Below are 16,673 nucleotides of genomic sequence, written 5' to 3'. Positions count from 1 at the left end.
GAGGGGGTTGGAAATCTGTATTGGGTACAGAGGGAGCGGAACAGGCTCACCTGGGGCCAGAGAAGAACCCGCCCCTTGCCCAGGGCCACGTGGTCCCAGCTGAGGCCACTTCCATGGGTCCCCAAGTCCGGGAATGTCCCCCCTCCACCCCAGGAGGGGATGTCTCCCCAGCCTGGTCCCACTCGCCAGTGGGATGCCACCCCAAAGAGCCCATCTCGTTCCCTCCTCCCCTGACACCCCCTCCCTCAGCTCGTGATGTCCTGGTTATCTTGTGGGGACTGTGCCCATCGCTGGCCCCCAGCCTCGCAGCAGCCCCCCCACATCAGCCCCACACCCTCAGGGGACAGCTGTGTCACCCACAGCCCCTCCAAACCCCCTTCATGGGAGACCCTTTCCCAATCTCCCCCTCGCTTCCTCCTCTCCTCCCACCTCCCGCTCAGGTGTTTTGGCCGGAGGAGCGGAGGGCTGGAGTGGGGACTGTCCCCCGTGTGTTCCCCGTGCCGGGCCGGCTGAAATCCCCACCCGCAAGAGCCAGCGCCCTTGTGAGCCAGGATCTGGCCGCCGGCGCCGGCCGCGCTCAGAGGATGTGCAGCTCGTCCGTCTCCGACAGCCCGTACTTGGTCTTGTTCTCGTTGAAGAGCTTGAGCAGGGAGCGGACGTACATCTCGTGGTACATGTCCACGGTCTCGCAGCTTGGGTCCTCGATCTTGGGCACCGCCACCGGCTCTCCCACTGCCGGGAGGGGAGGAAGGTCAGGCCGGCGGTGCGGGGACGCGCTCGGCTCATTGGGGACATGAGCTGAGCATTGCCTTCCAATGCCACCCGCCCCAGGGTGTCTTCCTCCGCCGCCCCTCCACCTTCTGGGGGTCCCCTCCTCCCCGGTGGGAGATGCTCACCCACGGTGGTGATGGGTCTGGCGTAGGGGAGGAAGCCCAGGGACTGGACGGAGGTGAGGCCCCGGCCGTAGAAGACGCAGGGAGCGAAGCCCATCATCTTCTGGAAGCGCTGCTGGATGCTCCTCATCCAGCTGCCCTCCTCAAAGACCACCTGGCGGAAGAGGTCGTTCTCCCCGAAGGAGAAGGAAGGGACGAGGTAAGCTCTGTGGAGGGGACATGGTGGGCAGTGATGGGGCGCCGGGACCCCTGGACCCCCGCAGCGGCGCTGGCGGCAGTGCCTGGGACCCACCCATGCTGCAGGGCCATGCGGACGAAGCCCTTGCGGTTCTTCAGGATGAGCGTGGTGACACCGGGACGGCAGGAGAGCGACTCGGCCGCGCCGCCGATGACGATGGCCACCGCGTTGCCGGTGCCGTTCTTGGACAGCAGGTACCCGATGGCACGGCGTGTCACCGGGCACAGGCCTGCAGCGGAATGGACCACCGGTGCTGTGGGACTGCACGCCCATCCAGTGCCCGGGGGATGGGGACCCCGTGAGGGACCCCACAAGGGACCTGGTGGGACCATGCAAGGACCATGCAAGGGACGGTGCAAGGGCGCCCCCTACTGCGCGAGAGCTCCCAGGGAGCGGCGGGGTCCCCCGGGCAGGGTGCTGGCAGGGTGCTGGCAGGGTGCAGGCAGGGTGCAGGCAGGGTGCTGGCAGGGCGCAGGCAGGGCGCAGGCAGGGCGCGGGCAAGGTGCGGGCAAGGTGCAGGCAGGGTGCTGGCAGGGTGCTGGCAGGGTGCTGGCAGGGTGCTGGCAGGGCGCTGGCAGGGCGCAGGCAAGGTGTGGGCAGGGTGCAGGCAAGGTGTAGGCAGGGTGCGGACAGGGTGCTGGCAGGGTGCAAGCGAAGTGAGGGTGGAGTTCAGGCAGGGTGCAGGCAGGGTGCAAGCAAAGTGAGCGTGGAGTTCAGGCAGGGTGCTCACCACCCTGCCCTGCCTGCTCCTGGGGAGCGCAGAGGCCGTCGGACCCAGGTTTCCCGCAGATGGAACCGGGGAGCCCCCTTGGAGCCCCCCTGCCCGTAGGCATTGCCCCCTCCGTGCTCTGACCCTCCGTGGCAGCAGGCAGAGGTGGGCAGGAGCGGGGCAGGCAGGGGGTGCGTCCCCGGGGCACCCACTTAGCTCAGGCTGGCACAACTGGCCATGCCTGCACCATGAGGGCAGGGTGGCAGGCAGCTGCCCGCCCCGCTGCCCACGGACGCTCACCCCCGCTCATCAGGTACTCCCTGAAGACGGGCAGGCGAAAGTTGCCGGCCAGGGTGGTGAGGAAGGGCCGGATGCCCGGGAACATCTCCCCGAAGCCCGTCGAGCCCGTGATGAAGTTGCAGAAGGCGCCGACGCAGAGGATGCCGTGGGGGTGGGAGCCGATGATGTAGTTGTGGCTGGGGGACAGGTCGTGCGTCTTCACCAGCTGCGGGGACAAAACAGCGTCGTGGGGACATAATGGTGGCACGTCCTTTTGGGTGGTACCACCACCACCGCCTGCATGAACATCCCGTCCCGGCACCCCGGCTCCCCGCACCGTACCTTCACGGGGAAATAATCCCGAAAGTGCCTCCACACGGGCCATCGCCGCAGGCACGGCAGCCTCCTGCCACCTGCAAACCGGGGAGGGACCGCAGGAGATGACGCCCACCCCAACGGGCAGCAGGACCCGCGGGAAACACTCCCCGCGGACCCACCGCATCCCTCTTCCGTGATGATGATAGGGGAGAGGAGGGAAAGAGCAGGTGGGATGTGGTGGTCCCCATTTGCCGTGCTGGGATGGACCCAGAGAAAGGGGGGACCCCAGACCCCATCCTGCTGCAAAGCTGGAGGAAGGGGGGGCTCTGCCCGTCCCCACCTTTCTCCGGCGTGTCCCAGTCGAAGATGATCCAGGCCAGATAGAGCGCGGAGATGGGCCAGAAGCTGGTGAACACCAGGTAGATGAGGAGCAGCAGGCTCACGGTTCCTGTGGGAGCCAGGGAGGAGGGTGAGCGGGTGTGCGCCCGCCCCACCGGGACCCCCTGCAGCCCCCTACTCACCCAGCAGCAGGAAGCTGAGCACCCACTGCAGGACGGAGAGGAGCTGGAGCCAGGAGCGGACATCCCGCTGCGAGGGCCAGGGTGCTGCGAGCAGGGTGCGCAGGGCGGTCTGGATGCTGGCGCGGCTGCCTGCGGGGAGGAACATGGCACCCAGCCCAAAACAGCACAGGTTGTGCAAACACTGCCCCAGCTACCTGGGGGGGTCCCGGTCTGGTGGTAGCCGTGGCTGCCGAGGTTGGGGTACGGGGGCAAGGCAGGAGGTAGGATGGGAAGGAAGAAGCAGTTGGGCAAGGAGGGATGGGATGGTGTGCGGCAGGGGATGCTCATCGCCAGAGAGCTCTGGGCTGTGGCAGGCGGTGGCCCTGGGCAACCCGAGGCTGCTCTGGGGCCAGCCCTGCTCCGAGCAGGGGGCAGCTGGCAGGCTGGGCACCCCTAAGTCCAAACGCGTCCGTGAGCCTGGGTGCACCAGCGGAGCCGAGCGCAGCGGCTCATCCCGCACCGTGCCAAGCTCCCCGAAGACCAGGACCTTTCCCATGCCCTCCTTGGCACGCTCAGGCTCACAGATAATTCGGGGCTTTCTCGGCCAGGCCGGCGTGGCAGGGAGGCGTGGGGCAGCGTCCGCCCCCCGGCAAGCGCCAAGGACAGCGGCCAGGGGCTGAGCCAGGGTGGCCGAGCCTGGCTGTCCCCGCGGCCATCCCCGCCAAGCCTTGCCTCCCGCAAGGGAGAGTCCAGAGCCCGTGGCCGCTCCACTCCCCCCACCGCCCCCTTCCCTCCAGCCAACCTTGGTAAACCATTAACCGCCCCGGGCCGGGCGCCAGGATCCAAACTCCACGCACGGCCCCATCCCTCCTCCCCGAAACGGGCCCGAGGTGCCGCTCCCACCAGCGCACGGCTCCTGGCCAAAGGTCCACTGTGGCCGAGACCACCTGGCACGGCCACTGCAGCGAGCTATGCCGGCTCTTGTGTCACAAGAGCCTTATTTTCTTGGGAAAACAACCCAAAATCAGTATGCCGGCCAGATAGAGAGATGCTCAGGGTGGGGCAGGAGCAGACCTGTCCCCAGGGCTCCCCGGGCCGGGGACCCTCAGGTCCCCAGCAGGACCCTCGGGTGGGAGGCAAACCACCAAACCCCAGTTTGGGTGGCTGGGAGAGGTTCAACTCTTCCTGGCTCAATCCACGAATGGGAGAATTGAAGTAAGTTAAACACTGGAGCCATCACCAGCATCGAAGAATTGTTTTCCCTCTCCCTCTCCCCCGAGCAGCCTGCCGTGCTTTAAGCAACCCCTCTCACCCGTCCCCGCACGCCCAGCGAGGCATCCCCAGAAGCCCTGCCACCCGCCCAGCCCTGCCGTTGTCAGCTTTCCAAAGCCCCGGTTTTTTCCAGGGAAGATGCAGAGCTCTGCCTAGCAAATTTGTACCTTCCGAACAGTTGCTTTTTTCAGTTCCTTTTTCTAGCTCCCCCCACAAGCACTCCCTGAACATCCAGACCGCAGACAGAAAATGGAGAGACCCCAGGGCTCTGCAGCCGGCCCCGTCCGCAGCGACAGAACAGTCTTCAAACCCAGAAATGCAGACTCTGCGGCTCAGGGCAGCAAGGAAAGATGAAGAATTTCCAGCACTCTGGAGCATCTTGCGGGAGTAATGTTACCGAACGCATTGTCAGCGTTAGCTTCAGAAATTTCATTCCTGTTGAGCAACTGTATGTTTTCCTCTGGTGCTGCTAACCCCAAATTGCTCCGAACACCTCCCTTTCCCCTAAGCAGTCTAAAGCAAATAGACAATAGTGACAACAAACGCTAATTGCCTGACCAGCTCCTCGCATCGCCAGAGCATCAGAAACCATTCAAACACGCTTTGGAAATATCTTACCACTAAGATTTTGGGAACAGGCTGCAATAATTGTTTTCATGGTGGCAAGGAGTTCCGCGCCAGACCCTGGTTCAGCAGGTTAAAAGGCGAGTTTGGAAATACCGGAGGGCGATTGATTGTGTATCCAGCTGCTTTAACCACCTGATCCAAGGTAAACCGTCCACCGCGGAGGGGAGCGGACCCGCTCCGGCCCCAGCTTGCCGACCAAGGAGAAGAGCTGATGGTCCTTGGGAGGATGAGGAGCCACAGCACGGGGTGAGGAGCTGCTGTCGAGAAGGGCAGCCGCCGCTCCTCGGAAAGGCACCACTACCGGCACCGGCAGTGGCTCAGCGGGGACCACCGTCCCCCGGGAATGGTACCGTCCACGCCTTGGGTATTTCACAAACCGCTGTCATGCTCTACCGCTGTGACTCCCCTCCAGAGCCGCCCAAAAACGTCATCCCGAAGGTACGGGAACGCAGCCCACCAGACAGGCCCTGACCATCAGCCCCAGCGTCCAGCACCATCCCCTCCTCTTCCACCCCTAAGGGCGGCACAGGGGTCGGCTAGCCCTGCCTGCTAGCCCAGAGAGACTGGAGTACCGCCTGGAGAGGATTGGGGGAGAAAAATGAGAAGAAAAGGAAACAAGAACAGCACAAAAGCAGCACTGAGGTGGGGCTTCAGGCCAAGAGCCAGAGGAACAGTAAAAATCCACAAGAACCAATTCACTAGAGCTACTTCTCAGGACCTACCACTCCAGAAGCACTTGCTAGGAAGAGCTGGCTAACATCAAATGTAGGAAAGGGATAAATACACGTATAGGATCGCATGTGTTGTTAAAGTGAAAAACATGTTTCACAGCAGAGGTTTGGAACCAGGAACCCACAAAAACTCATAATCTGCTGGTTTAGATTGTAGAGAGACAGTACCTGGGAAAAAGGGCACAACAGCATTCACAGATGTAGATTAGTTAAGAGGAGCTGAGATTGCTACAAATAAAACATCTAAGCTCTCCTGCAGCCTAGCTGGCCCCTCAGGTTGCCTGAATCATGCTAATAGGAAGGAAAAACCCCGAATTCTTTCAGAATCCCACTGGGATCCAGAGGGAGCACTCTGCTGATGAACCCAACCGTGCCAAACCGAAGATGGTAAATGCCTTGTTGCCTGCTCCAGGTAACATACTGCCAGAAGCGCAAGTAGCAGCGAGGCTTTGGTTTTTTTATTCCAACTTTTGTAACAGGTTTAGAACAACTGCAGTCTCAGCTGCCAGCCGACACTGGGCAACTCCAGAGCTTCCAGCTGTAATTCCTCACTTTCTTGCCCAGTAACAGGCCTGCTGCGCACCGGGTCAGTGCCAGGTACGGCAGACCAGTCATGCCCTCTCTTCTCACTCAGCTCAGGATTAGTGCCAGCAGCTATTTAAACTAGCTTCAGAGGAATCCAGAAAAGGTTTTCACTCCTTCAGGGTTATTCTGTAAGTAGATTTCAAAGCACGCTGCCAACCAGCGCACGACTACGCTTCTGAATACGGCATCATTTGTCCCGGTGTGGGCACCTGTAGGGCTCCACGAGAGGGTCTGGAGGACACACATGTTGTGCATTACATTACGTATGCTACAGCCATGCAGACCCCGCATTACACTAAGCAAAAGGACAAACATTTCTATTAAGGCATTTGTACTATGTGTAGTATCAGCACTTCAAGACATTGCCCTCGAAATACCTGATCCACTTAACACAAAAAACCCCAAACGCTTCAGTCTGCCCGCTGAGGGAGGAACAGCGGGATGAGCCTGCGGAAAGGGCACCCAACGCCTGGCTGCCTACAGACCTCCCTGCCGAGGAGAACGCTGCACTGCAAGCTGGTGTGTTCAGAAGCCTCGACCAAAAAAACCTGGCCATCTGACATTGCCTATTTCCCATCCCCAGCGCCCTTGTGGTTGCTGGAAACCAGCCTTACAGACTTGCTCTGGAAGAGCCTAGGACGAAGAGCAAGGGATTTTCACAGTAAGAAGTAGGCAGCACAAGAGGTTTTATTTTGCTTAAAATATAGAGAAAAAAATAAATACATCCACCCACAATACAAAGAGCAGTTTCCAAATTCATGTACTTTTCTTTCAAGGACTTCCTCTGACTGGGAGAACAGAGGCAGTCTGACCCCTCGGAAAGAGCCCCACCTGACAGGAGCTCTGTGGTATCACTGTACACGACCAGTGCACTCAGTCTGACATTTAATGTAAACCAAAGCAAACTGTCATGTTTACTCCTCTGACCCCGGTGCCTCCCAGAGAAGCCACGGATACCTCCGCGTATGTACAGTGTATTTACTCCTATATCTCCAGGACACAGGCAATTCTCACAGGATTTCCAGGCCCTGCTCCCCCTGCAGCGAGAGCATCAGCCCACATTCTGCCGGTTGCCATAGCCTCTTGGGTGTGTATCTTTCCAGTCATCCCAGTTCCGAGCTTTTTGAAGAGCTTTCTCATCATCCTCCTCCTCTTTTTTCTCCTGCTGCTGCTTCTGCAACTCTTCATCAGTTATACCTGCTGAAGGTCAAGAACAGGAGTGAGGGGCAGTAAGAGACTGGAAGATCCCCAGTCAAGTTCTCAAAAGAGAAGCCCTGCCAGGAGCTTTCTAGACAGAAAGCTGGAATTGCCGAAGAGCAGTCTAGCAATCCAGTTACTCTCACAGCCTAATAAAGTCAGCTCTTACTCTTCCCCAGTCAGCGGGTGTTTTACACCCTGAACACATCCCTGTTCACCCTCCTCCTCAAGTGGCTTCCCAAATTCTCTGTTCCAGTCTTCGCTTTGCCACCCCGTACCTGGTGTTCTCTGATGCGCACTCTGACCAGACGCGACTCCTTGCCTTCTGCGCTGCTCATACCAGTCATCCACGGTCATGGTAGGCAGGCCGGGATATCCAGCACCAAACACTCTGGAGGAAGAGAGACACTCAAAGAAGGCACTTTACGTCGCTACGAATGAGCAGAAACACAGACAACCATGCACAGAACTGCTCTGTAACCCAATTTGTACTAACAATATAAGGCACGTTATCAAGGAGGGCCTGAGAACAGATGTATTTCTACAGCCTGGGCCTTCAGCAACAGACTTGCCCGTACCCTAGCCGTAACGGCATTTAAAGAGTTCGCCCTGCTAGTTCAGAGAGGTGAGGACTGTTCTAGTCCAAAGACCCTGAATCACTTCTCCAGCCCAAAGAAGAACACTCTCTGCTAGCACAGGTTGCCCAGGAGGCCCCTGGGAACTGAATTAGGCACGGCTTGGCTAAATAGATATATGGAAGGCTCAGGGCAAATAATGTCAAAAGCGTGACAAGAAATCTGGTTTCTATCCCATTTTGTGCTTTAGCTGCCATATTCCTCGCAAGAATCTCACGGTGCCACAGCGTGTTAAGATCTTGATACCCTAGGGAAAGCCTTACAGTTAAAAACTGTATTACTGTGACTGATGATTCTCTGGTAGGTATCGCCTCTTCCCAGCCCCTAAGATCACTTATTTGAATTCACTGAAATCTTCCAGAGTCCACATTAGATTAAGAGACCACATGTGCTTTTCACTGCTGATTTTAACAGTGAAGAACAATCCTGTCACATCACATAGAGGGGCAGATAAGCCTTGCCTCTCCGCAGCTTACCAAACAGCAAGCACGTGGCCTATAAACTAACACAGTAGTATTTGCTTAATACGATCTCCTCTTCTGCCATCCTGACAGGAGGAAACAGCATTAGCCAAGACACTGCAGCACGCTGGTAACAGAAGAAATCAGAGAAAGTTCAAGAAATGCGTTAGACGTTCCCCTCATTCCCGGCCCAGGTGCACAACACATGCCATCGTGATGCGACACGCTGCCTGAAGGTAGCGACTGGTTTTCTGCATTTGAAAGAGTATCTTAGGCTTGACATGAGAACAGAGCACTGCCTCGTACTGCGTCTAAATAATCAGAAAACAACATACTTAGCCTGAGCAGCATCCCGGGTAAGAATGAAAGGTTTCAACGGAGCCCTGACTTGCCGAGAAGTGCCGTGTGGTGGTGCTGAAGACTGAAGATGCAAACAATAGTCACAAGATAATTCTGTAGATAAGAATCGCCTCTCTCTGCTTCCCACCCCAAACAAGGTATTAAAGGTCTTGTAGAAGAGAAATGCCTCTGCTGTTAGAGCAACATCTCGAGATGGACAATTCAGGCCTTAATCCAGTTTAAATCATGAACTCCATCTGTGAGCTTCTACAAATCACTTCTCTTGGTGCCTTTATTACACCCGTTCTGATCAAAGCAGAAAGCTGACAGAGCTAAACCAGATCAGCTCACATCAAAGTATGAAATATAGCTTATTTTTCCCCGGGATCAAACGCAGCACATTCTGAAGCAAGTAGAGCTCATCATTCCCGATGATATCACCCAGGGCACTACAGAAGAGCAGAGTTCTGCAATGCCCGCAACGAACTGCACAAACCAGCTGTGCCAACAAAGCCGGACTATGCTCTGTGTCAGAACATTATGATTTTTTATTTCTAGACAGACACTTTAGGTGAGTAACATAAAGCCCAGAAACACTATTCCGCACAGGAGTTCCACGTACTTTCAGCATTCAGAATGGGCATTTCTTTCTGTATCGTCTGGACACTTTGTAGACCAGAAGTATAGCTTGAAAGGAATCACAAGGGTCGTCTTTTAATTTACAAATGTACTTAGTTCTTTAGAGTTAAGGGTCTGGCAGAACTCAGCAAAGCAGAGAAAAGCCTCTGCACGCAGACGGGTTAAGCTCTGATACTCAATGCTCTAGCATTTCACAAGCCATGACTGTCTAGAACATGTGGTAGCACTGGACAGTGACTAGTCAAAAAATCAGACCACTGCCCATTCAGAATTAAACCAAACCCCATCTGCTTGTGCTGTGATTGAGCTAAATTTCAATCGAGAATTCATAGAACAAAACTTATGAAACTCTGCTATTGAATTCCTCCGAAGTTCATTTACCTGCAACAGTGCCTACCATCAGGTCTAACAGTCCAGAGGACCTGCAGTGCAAGAGAGATCTCATACCTGCTTGGCTGTACCTCTGCTCCTCAGGATGACCATTTCTTGGTCAATACTCTCAATTTCCTCAAGGCTGGTGTTGATCCATTTCTGGATTTGTAGTATGTAAAATTCCCGTATCTGATCCTCATCTGCTTGCCCGCTCTCCACAGAGCTTCTCATAGAGGCCAACCTGTTCTCCAGTTCCTTCTTCTGCTTATATCTGTCTCAAAGAGAACAAAATGAGATCATTTAAGTAAACTTTCTCTAACACAGCCCAGACACAGTGTTTTCTCAAATAAACAATTTCCTATTTCTTGAAATTCAATCAAATGTAGTTAGAGAGCTACCTCCTGTCCCAATCCTTTTTTAACTGCTTTTCACAGAGGTGACAGTTGCCGACCAGTGCTCGTTAGGGCAAATCCCAGACATTCATAAAGCTCCTCATATCTTTGACAAACTTCCTTGTGTGAGGAGGACCCACTCATTTAACAACTGAGTAAGAGTCCTGTAGAAGTAAAGCAGTGACTTATAGGAATGTACCCATTAAAAACTGGAGGAGCACTGGCAGCACAGATCGTACTGGCTGTCATTTACTGATGACTTCTAATGATGTGTAAGCAAGAGGCAAAACACCAAGCAGGGGGATCCATCTCCCCACTCATCTGACTGACAACAGAAGGTTTTTGACAAATGAAAACTACAGAAATCAGAAGAGTTCCAATCTGCTTAAAAAAGGCTTTGAAAATGCAGGGTTATATACACACATGCAGCTCCAAAATCTTTTCCTCCCATCTTCCCCATCACTTCCACCTGTCAACTCAAATTTAGACATTACATAGGATCTTTACTACTCTTTGTAAGAGGCTTAACATGATTTCATGTATTTAAAAAGAAAATTGTATACAAAAAGGGAGGCTGTGATGGCTTACTGTTGTAATTTAAGTATCTCCTGTCTGTTAAAAGCAGCTTTAAGAAGACAGTTTAAATTTAGAGGCGCCTCTCTCAATTATTTTTTTCTTCTCCTAAAAGTTGAGTAATCCTTGAAAAATAAGCCTCCCAGGTAAAATTAGGCAAGCCTGGCAACATTAAGGTCCTGGAGAAAACAGGACTTTAACTCATCACTGAGAAAACCTTCACTGAGGAAACCAATGTAATAGCTATTTTGAGTTGCTTCTATATGACACAAAGATATCAAGCAGCCACTTATAAGGCAGATTAAAACACCTTTCCAATTTCTGTCTCAGGTGGTTTTGTGTGTGCAGGTTGCTTTTTAATATAATTTTGGCTTTCTGGATTTTTTGACCTTTTCAGGAATTAGTTATTAAAGGAGGGAACTACCTATATAATACACTTCCAGGCTAAAGCCTTGTGTCCCACTTCAGTTACAGTGCCACCTGAAGAACGAACAGTAAGAACCAAGGATTAGAAACCTGCGGGAGCTGAAAGGACAAGGAGCATAGAAGAATCGTTCCAAAAAACAAACCCATGCACACGTGCTCCACAGAGAACCCCCAAAACCACATCTTAACCGGCCGAGCTCCTGACTGCCCAGCCCCGTCCTGCAGGGAAGCAAAGCAAACCACTCCATTCCCGTTTGTCTTTACACTCCACAGCGGGATAAGTTCTCTTCCGTTGGCCGCTGCAATCCCAACTTGCTCCCCGGGATGCAGCAGTGCGTGCTCATTCAGAGAGCAAGGCTAAAGGCAGCCAGGGTGAGACAGGTCTGGAGCTGGTCTGGTGATACAGGCCTTCCTAGGAAAATTTTGTTCATGCAGTCTTTGCATTTTACTGAAAGCACATACAATTGCAACGTCTCACCCTGATCAAGTACTAACCAGCCGGCGACAGAACTCAATGCAGGCACCTCCCGTTCATCTTCAAGCGGAAGGAGTCACGGTACAGGCACACACAGGCCCTCAGCGAGAGGGGAGTTCAAAGCCCTACCTGCAGCACCGACAGAACTCGCCCGCACTCGGGAGGTGAGGCGCAGCTCTGAGACTGCTGACAAGCAAGCGCGTGCTGAAACGGCTTTGCTGCACTGACCCCAAAGGCCCCGATGTATTCTAGTACCCCAAACCCATCTCAGTCAGGTTACTCTCTAGAATACAAATCATATTTTTGTATTCATGCAATTTAAACAGCTCTTGAACTTGGTTTGGGCCTTTCAGTGCTACCACAATAAGCAACAACTTGATTGTCAAAATCCCCAACTAAAACATGACGAAGAGGCATCAACCACCTCTTTTTTAAAGATCTAATAAGCACATTGGTGAGTAACTTCCAACGTGGGTGGCTTTACACTGTTAGCAGTGATTAAAGAACTAATCACAAGAGCTTTTGTGCAGTTCTTCTTCAAAGATCAGAAACTTAGAGACAAAAATGCACCTCCCCAGTCTGTGCACAACCCAACACCATTAAATGATATATGGCGCACATCTTAAAATGAATGTTTCATGATCAAACTATTCCAATATTGAGGGAAGCAGTTCTTTCCTGACAGCCCTTGTCTGTACAATCTCGCGCTGACTGAGGCTCTCCCCTTCTCTTAAACTGATTCCCAAAGACCTTTAAAGACCCCAAAGCAAGAGCCTACCTTTCGATCTTGGCTTGCCTACTCGACGCCATGGCCACCAGGCTGTGCTGGGCAGCAGCGGGGCCCCCCGGGGACGGGCTCCCAGCATCTCCCTCTCCCGGGGGGCTGGCGGGGGGCAGGTGGAAGCTGCCCAGCCCGTAGCTCCTGCAGAGGTTGAGGAAGCGCCAGAAGTGGGCCCGAGCGCTCTCCAGGTGCTCCAGCCTCCTGCTCAGGTCGACTTGCTTCAGCGTCAGGGCCCCCAGCAGGGCGGGCAGCAGCAGGTACTTCAGGTCGGCCGAGGCGATCTCCTCCAGCTCCTCGTTCTCGCTGCAAGGGGAGAGACGAGCCTTCCCGTTCCCGCTCCGCTCCGCCCGGGCCCGGCCAGGCCCAGCCCGCTCCGCGGCGGCCCGGGGGCCCGTGTGGAGGCGGGGGAAGCCACGGAGGACCCTCGCACGGCCTCGCTGGGCGCGCCCAGGCCCAGGCCCAGGCCCAGGCCCAGGCCCAGGCCTCCCCTCCGCTCACCTGAACAGCTCCAGCTGCGCCACCATGGCAGCCGCCCGCTGCAGGGCGTCCAACCCCTGCCGCACCTTATCCTGCACGGCTGGGGCCCCCGAGGACGGCTCGGCGCCGGTCTCCACCTCCTCCCAAAGCCGCCGGCCCGTCGCCAGCAGCTCCGCCAGCCGCGGCCCCGCGCCGGCCCCCTCCGCCATGCTGGGCCGGGAAGGCGCCGCCGCCGAACCGCTTCCGGGGCGGCCGCGAGCGACCCCGCCCCCTCCCGCCATCTTGGTGAGGGCAGAGGGGCCGCCCGAACGAGGAGGGCCGCCATCTTGGTAGGGGCGGGCCGGAGGCAGGGCCTGGCGAGGCCGCCGCGGGCCCGCTGGGCTCCGGGCTCGCCCCTCCGCGCCGGGCAGCGCCCGGGGAGCCCCGCGGCGGGGACGGCGGGCAGGTGGCGTCGCCCACACAAGGCTCGGCGGGGCCGTGGGCCCTCAATGCGTCCTGTGCTCCCAAAGCTCCCTGGTGGTTCCTGCCTGACGCACGGGGCTCCCCAGACCCTGCCAGGGAGCGGCTGGGGTGGGTGTGCTGCCGATGGGGTCCAATAAACAGGCAAAAATGAGGGTAATTAAATAAACTGACAGAAAGCTGCACCTTCCCCCTCGAGAGAAGGGAGCGAGAGGGGTGAGGAGGGCGTAACCGCACTGAAACGGCTCTGGAGCCATCAGCTGCCGAGCCGAGCCCTCCCGCAGCCCAGCTAACCAGCCGCTCCGCAGCGGCACCCCGTCCTGGCCCTCCTGCGGGGTGCTCGGCCCCCGCCCGGGTCTGCTTTGTCCGTGCGGCTGCACCAGAAGGAGCCGGGCCGGCGCTGGCCGTGACGCCCCGCCAGGCCGGCAGCACCCGCGGGCCGTCCCAGGCGGATGCGGAGGTCTCGAAGGGAGCGTGTCCTCCCCCGGTGCGAGGGCAGGTCCTCGGACATGCTCTTGGGAGAGCCCTGGTGACATGGAGCCTTAGGAGACCGGCTGGGTTCAGTACGGGCTTGTGCGGTACGGGGCTATGGGTGCGTAGCCTGGGACCTAAATCTGGCAGACCATCCCGGCAGCACGCAGCGCACAGCGTGAACGCTCGGTAGCGTAGTGCTACATTTTTTTTTTTAAGCGCAGCATCTTCCATTTCTTTTCTCTGTGTTCTTTTTATAACAAAATAGGCAGCCTTTCTCATTTCTTTTTTATTTAGCTCCTAAGGCCCTTCTTACAATAGCTCTGAAATTTAAACGCCCATAAGGCAGGTAAGGGTTAAAGCTGGGCCTTTAGGAACTGATGTTGGTCCCTTAGAAACACAGGTAATTGACCTAGATGTGAGAAATGTATATGGTGTAATAATAATTCAGGGCTGGCTGGAAGCACTCAGCCTCCAAGAATGAGTCAGTTTACTATTTACTCTGTTTGTTTTCTTCATACCTACGTGAGATAGCTCGATAAAAAGTTACTCATAAAAACTAGAAGAGCTCTGGGTTTGGGTTCCCGTTCGCTGTGCCCTGAGTACCTGGCAGCGGAGCCACTCTCCTGTCACCTCCCTCCCTGTGACGGCTTTGCTCGGGCTGCAAAGGCAGGCGCCGGTAACGTGAGGTATGCCAAGCGCTGACCGCGTGATTCTTTGGTGTTCTTGCACGCCAGGCGGCAGGTGAAGAACGACGCTGTGTCCGGCGGTGGAGAAATGAATTGGTATAATGATTGGAAGTGGAATGGGGCCAGGAATCTACAGCCGTTTGTTCTTCATTAGCAGAAGATGCTTTGGCATCTCCAACAATTACAACTAGTTTGCTTTCATCAGGGCAATACCACTCTCAATATAGCATCTTACCCCTTCATATGCATTAGGTAAAAGCTACAGTAAACCTGTCGCACCATCACCCCCTGTAACCATTAAGACTCAACATTTCAGCGGCACTTTTAAGGATCGGAGCAAAAGAGACTGCTAGAGTGAACTCCTCTGTCGCATTATCCTTTGTGTTACCCAGAGAGGCTCTGGGCAGTTCACAGATCACCTTTCTATAGGATATCTCTGTTTAATCTTTAACAAACATCTCCTTGGGGCATTCTCCTTGGAGGCCTTCGCCTCTCGGAGCAAGCCAGGCAGGTTCATAGGCTGGCTCTCCAAGTAATTGTGAATAGGCTGATGATGGAGCATGGGACCTCAGCCCACCTCCCCTTAAAACTGCGGGGTGGGAGAGGCAGTTTTGACCCCGATTGTCAGAGACAGCCCAGGACAGGCCTTGAGCAGCACATTGTCCCAGCTCACCAGGCAAGCTAGACCAAGAGAATAGGAGATGCGTGTGAGGCACAGTTTGCTTTGGGATGGAGAAGGCTTTGCCTCTAAGAGCCAGGTGGGTTAGCTGGTTGGACGCTCCTGAATCTCCTTGCTGGAAGTTAATCAGCCCCCTGTTTTTATCTGCTGTCCCAGCTGGTCAAGAATAGGTTTCAGTTACACCACGGAGGCATAAAATCAGTAAGGATTAGTGACCAGAATCACCCAGAGTCTGCTCTTCAGCTCCAGCATAGTAAACTGCAAGTACCCACACATGTTCTCCTCCTGCCTGAGGTCCACCTGGCAGACAGGGTTTTTAGCACTGCCCCTTCTAATTACAGAGCTAATGTTCTCAACACAAGTTAAAAATAAATGATTCTTTGGAAGGCATAATTACCCAGCAAGCCCCTATTCACACCACAATGAGCCTCAAGCTGGGGACTACAGGAATAGTAGCTGTGATTAGTCCCACTGCATGTGAAAAGGGGGAGTTCCCGGGAGCTTTGGCAAGCTGGGGAACAATTTCTCCCGCTCCCCAGTTCTGCCAGGTGTCTCGGTGCAGTAGGTTTTCAGCATAAAGTCAATGTCTAGGGATCAGCCTCAGCTTCTGGAGGGGTCTTACGTTTCCACTTCCAGACATGAAACGTGCCCACGTGTTTTCCATTATACAGGTAGTAAAAGCGACCGCCACGGTGTATTGCATTTAACGCACATGTGTAGAACATCTGGCCGTGCACATCCAGAAGGCCTGTGCGGTGCTTCCCAGGAGGTGTTAGAGCTTCTTCCTGGAAGGTGTTAGAGCTTCTGCATGTCGTCCTACAGCACACGAGTGCTGCTCCAGCCAGACTGAAGCATGTCTGGAAATTCCTTACTCCACCACACAGGACATGCACAGTGGTCATGGCTGACACATACGCAAGCTGAGAAAGTCCTCAAAATCTGTACGGCCCCGGTTCCGGGCTGGTGGGAGGATGCTCCTGGAAAAGCCCTGTTGGATGGCAGCCCCGGGGTGGCTCACGGGCCCATGTCAGCTTCTGCTCTGGAGAGGAGACTGTTCTGCAGCTCCCTCCCTGCTTTAACTCGCTTTCTGACGGACCTCGGAGGCAGTGTCCCCACGATGCACAAAGGGAAGACGCTGCTATTCAGTGATTCAACACGAAGGCCGTGGCATCTTCTCTGTACTGGCAGAAAGGCAATTCAAAAAGTCCACCGGGAGCGGCCTCCAGGATGCTGCCCGCACTGAATATGGATGAGTTTAAGCAAGTGAGAGGGAGAAATACGGGCTGGTGAAGGGAGACTGGGGCTCAGAAATGCCACCCCACTCCTCCTGGCCCATGCGGACGTGATGGGGATACCACAAATCTGTGGTATCTGGGACCTTTCGACTCCGATTGAGCAACTTGCTGAAAGACAAGGTTCAGAGCTGGAGGGGATGCCAGCCCGCCCAGCCTAGGAG

The 16,673-nt window shown here is 55.3% G+C and overlaps 2 protein-coding genes across 3 annotated transcripts; both read right to left on the bottom strand.

Moving 5' to 3' along the window:
• Positions 1 to 4,935, bottom strand: LOC142087566 (diacylglycerol O-acyltransferase 2-like). The gene is made up of 8 exons (XM_075161903.1): positions 4,828 to 4,935; positions 2,959 to 3,087; positions 2,778 to 2,885; positions 2,462 to 2,532; positions 2,141 to 2,345; positions 1,186 to 1,360; positions 897 to 1,099; positions 1 to 732 (listed from the first exon to the last, which is right to left on the bottom strand). Exons 1-8 carry the CDS (start codon positions 4,865 to 4,867, stop codon positions 578 to 580), a joined length of 1,086 nt encoding a protein of 361 aa, XP_075018004.1. The 5' UTR covers positions 4,868 to 4,935; the 3' UTR covers positions 1 to 577.
• Positions 4,936 to 6,821: 1,886 nt separating this feature from the next.
• On the bottom strand, positions 6,822 to 13,166 carry IGBP1 (immunoglobulin binding protein 1). 2 transcript variants are annotated; one of them, XM_075161904.1, is made up of 6 exons: positions 12,941 to 13,166; positions 12,440 to 12,745; positions 9,871 to 10,066; positions 8,781 to 8,866; positions 7,628 to 7,740; positions 6,822 to 7,352 (listed from the first exon to the last, which is right to left on the bottom strand). In XM_075161904.1, the coding sequence occupies exons 1-6, from the start codon at positions 13,126 to 13,128 to the stop codon at positions 7,204 to 7,206; spliced, it is 1,038 nt and encodes a 345-aa protein (XP_075018005.1). In that variant the 5' UTR covers positions 13,129 to 13,166; the 3' UTR covers positions 6,822 to 7,203. The 2 variants fall into 2 exon arrangements, with proteins under 2 accessions (XP_075018005.1, XP_075018006.1); XM_075161905.1 differs by having other exon boundaries at positions 6,822 to 7,349.
• Between the last annotated feature and the right edge of the window lie 3,507 nt (positions 13,167 to 16,673).

This window comes from Calonectris borealis, chromosome 13 (genome assembly GCF_964195595.1).
Source record: "Calonectris borealis chromosome 13, bCalBor7.hap1.2, whole genome shotgun sequence".
In the NCBI taxonomy this organism is placed as follows: domain Eukaryota; kingdom Metazoa; phylum Chordata; class Aves; order Procellariiformes; family Procellariidae; genus Calonectris; species Calonectris borealis.
This window is presented reverse-complemented; position numbering and strand designations above follow the sequence as displayed.

Excerpts from the sequence above, each read along its gene's own strand:
- LOC142087566 (XM_075161903.1), bottom strand. The coding sequence starts at position 4,867 with ATGAAAACAATTATTGCAGCCTGTTCCCAAAATCTTAGTG. Across the intron at positions 2,346-2,461 it reads GGGATTATTTCCCCGTGAAG|CTGGTGAAGACGCACGACCT; the intron begins GTACGGTGCGGG and ends TTGTCCCCGCAG. Across the intron at positions 733-896 it reads CAGACCCATCACCACCGTGG|TGGGAGAGCCGGTGGCGGTG; the intron begins GTGAGCATCTCC and ends CCCTCCCGGCAG.
- IGBP1 (XM_075161904.1), bottom strand. The coding sequence starts at position 13,128 with ATGGCGGAGGGGGCCGGCGCGGGGCCGCGGCTGGCGGAGCTGCTGGCG. Across the intron at positions 12,746-12,940 it reads GCGCAGCTGGAGCTGTTCAG|CGAGAACGAGGAGCTGGAGG; the intron begins GTGAGCGGAGGG and ends CTCCCCTTGCAG. Across the intron at positions 8,867-9,870 it reads GCAGAGGTACAGCCAAGCAG|TCTTCAGCACCACCACACGG; the intron begins GTATGAGATCTC and ends TTGCATCTTCAG.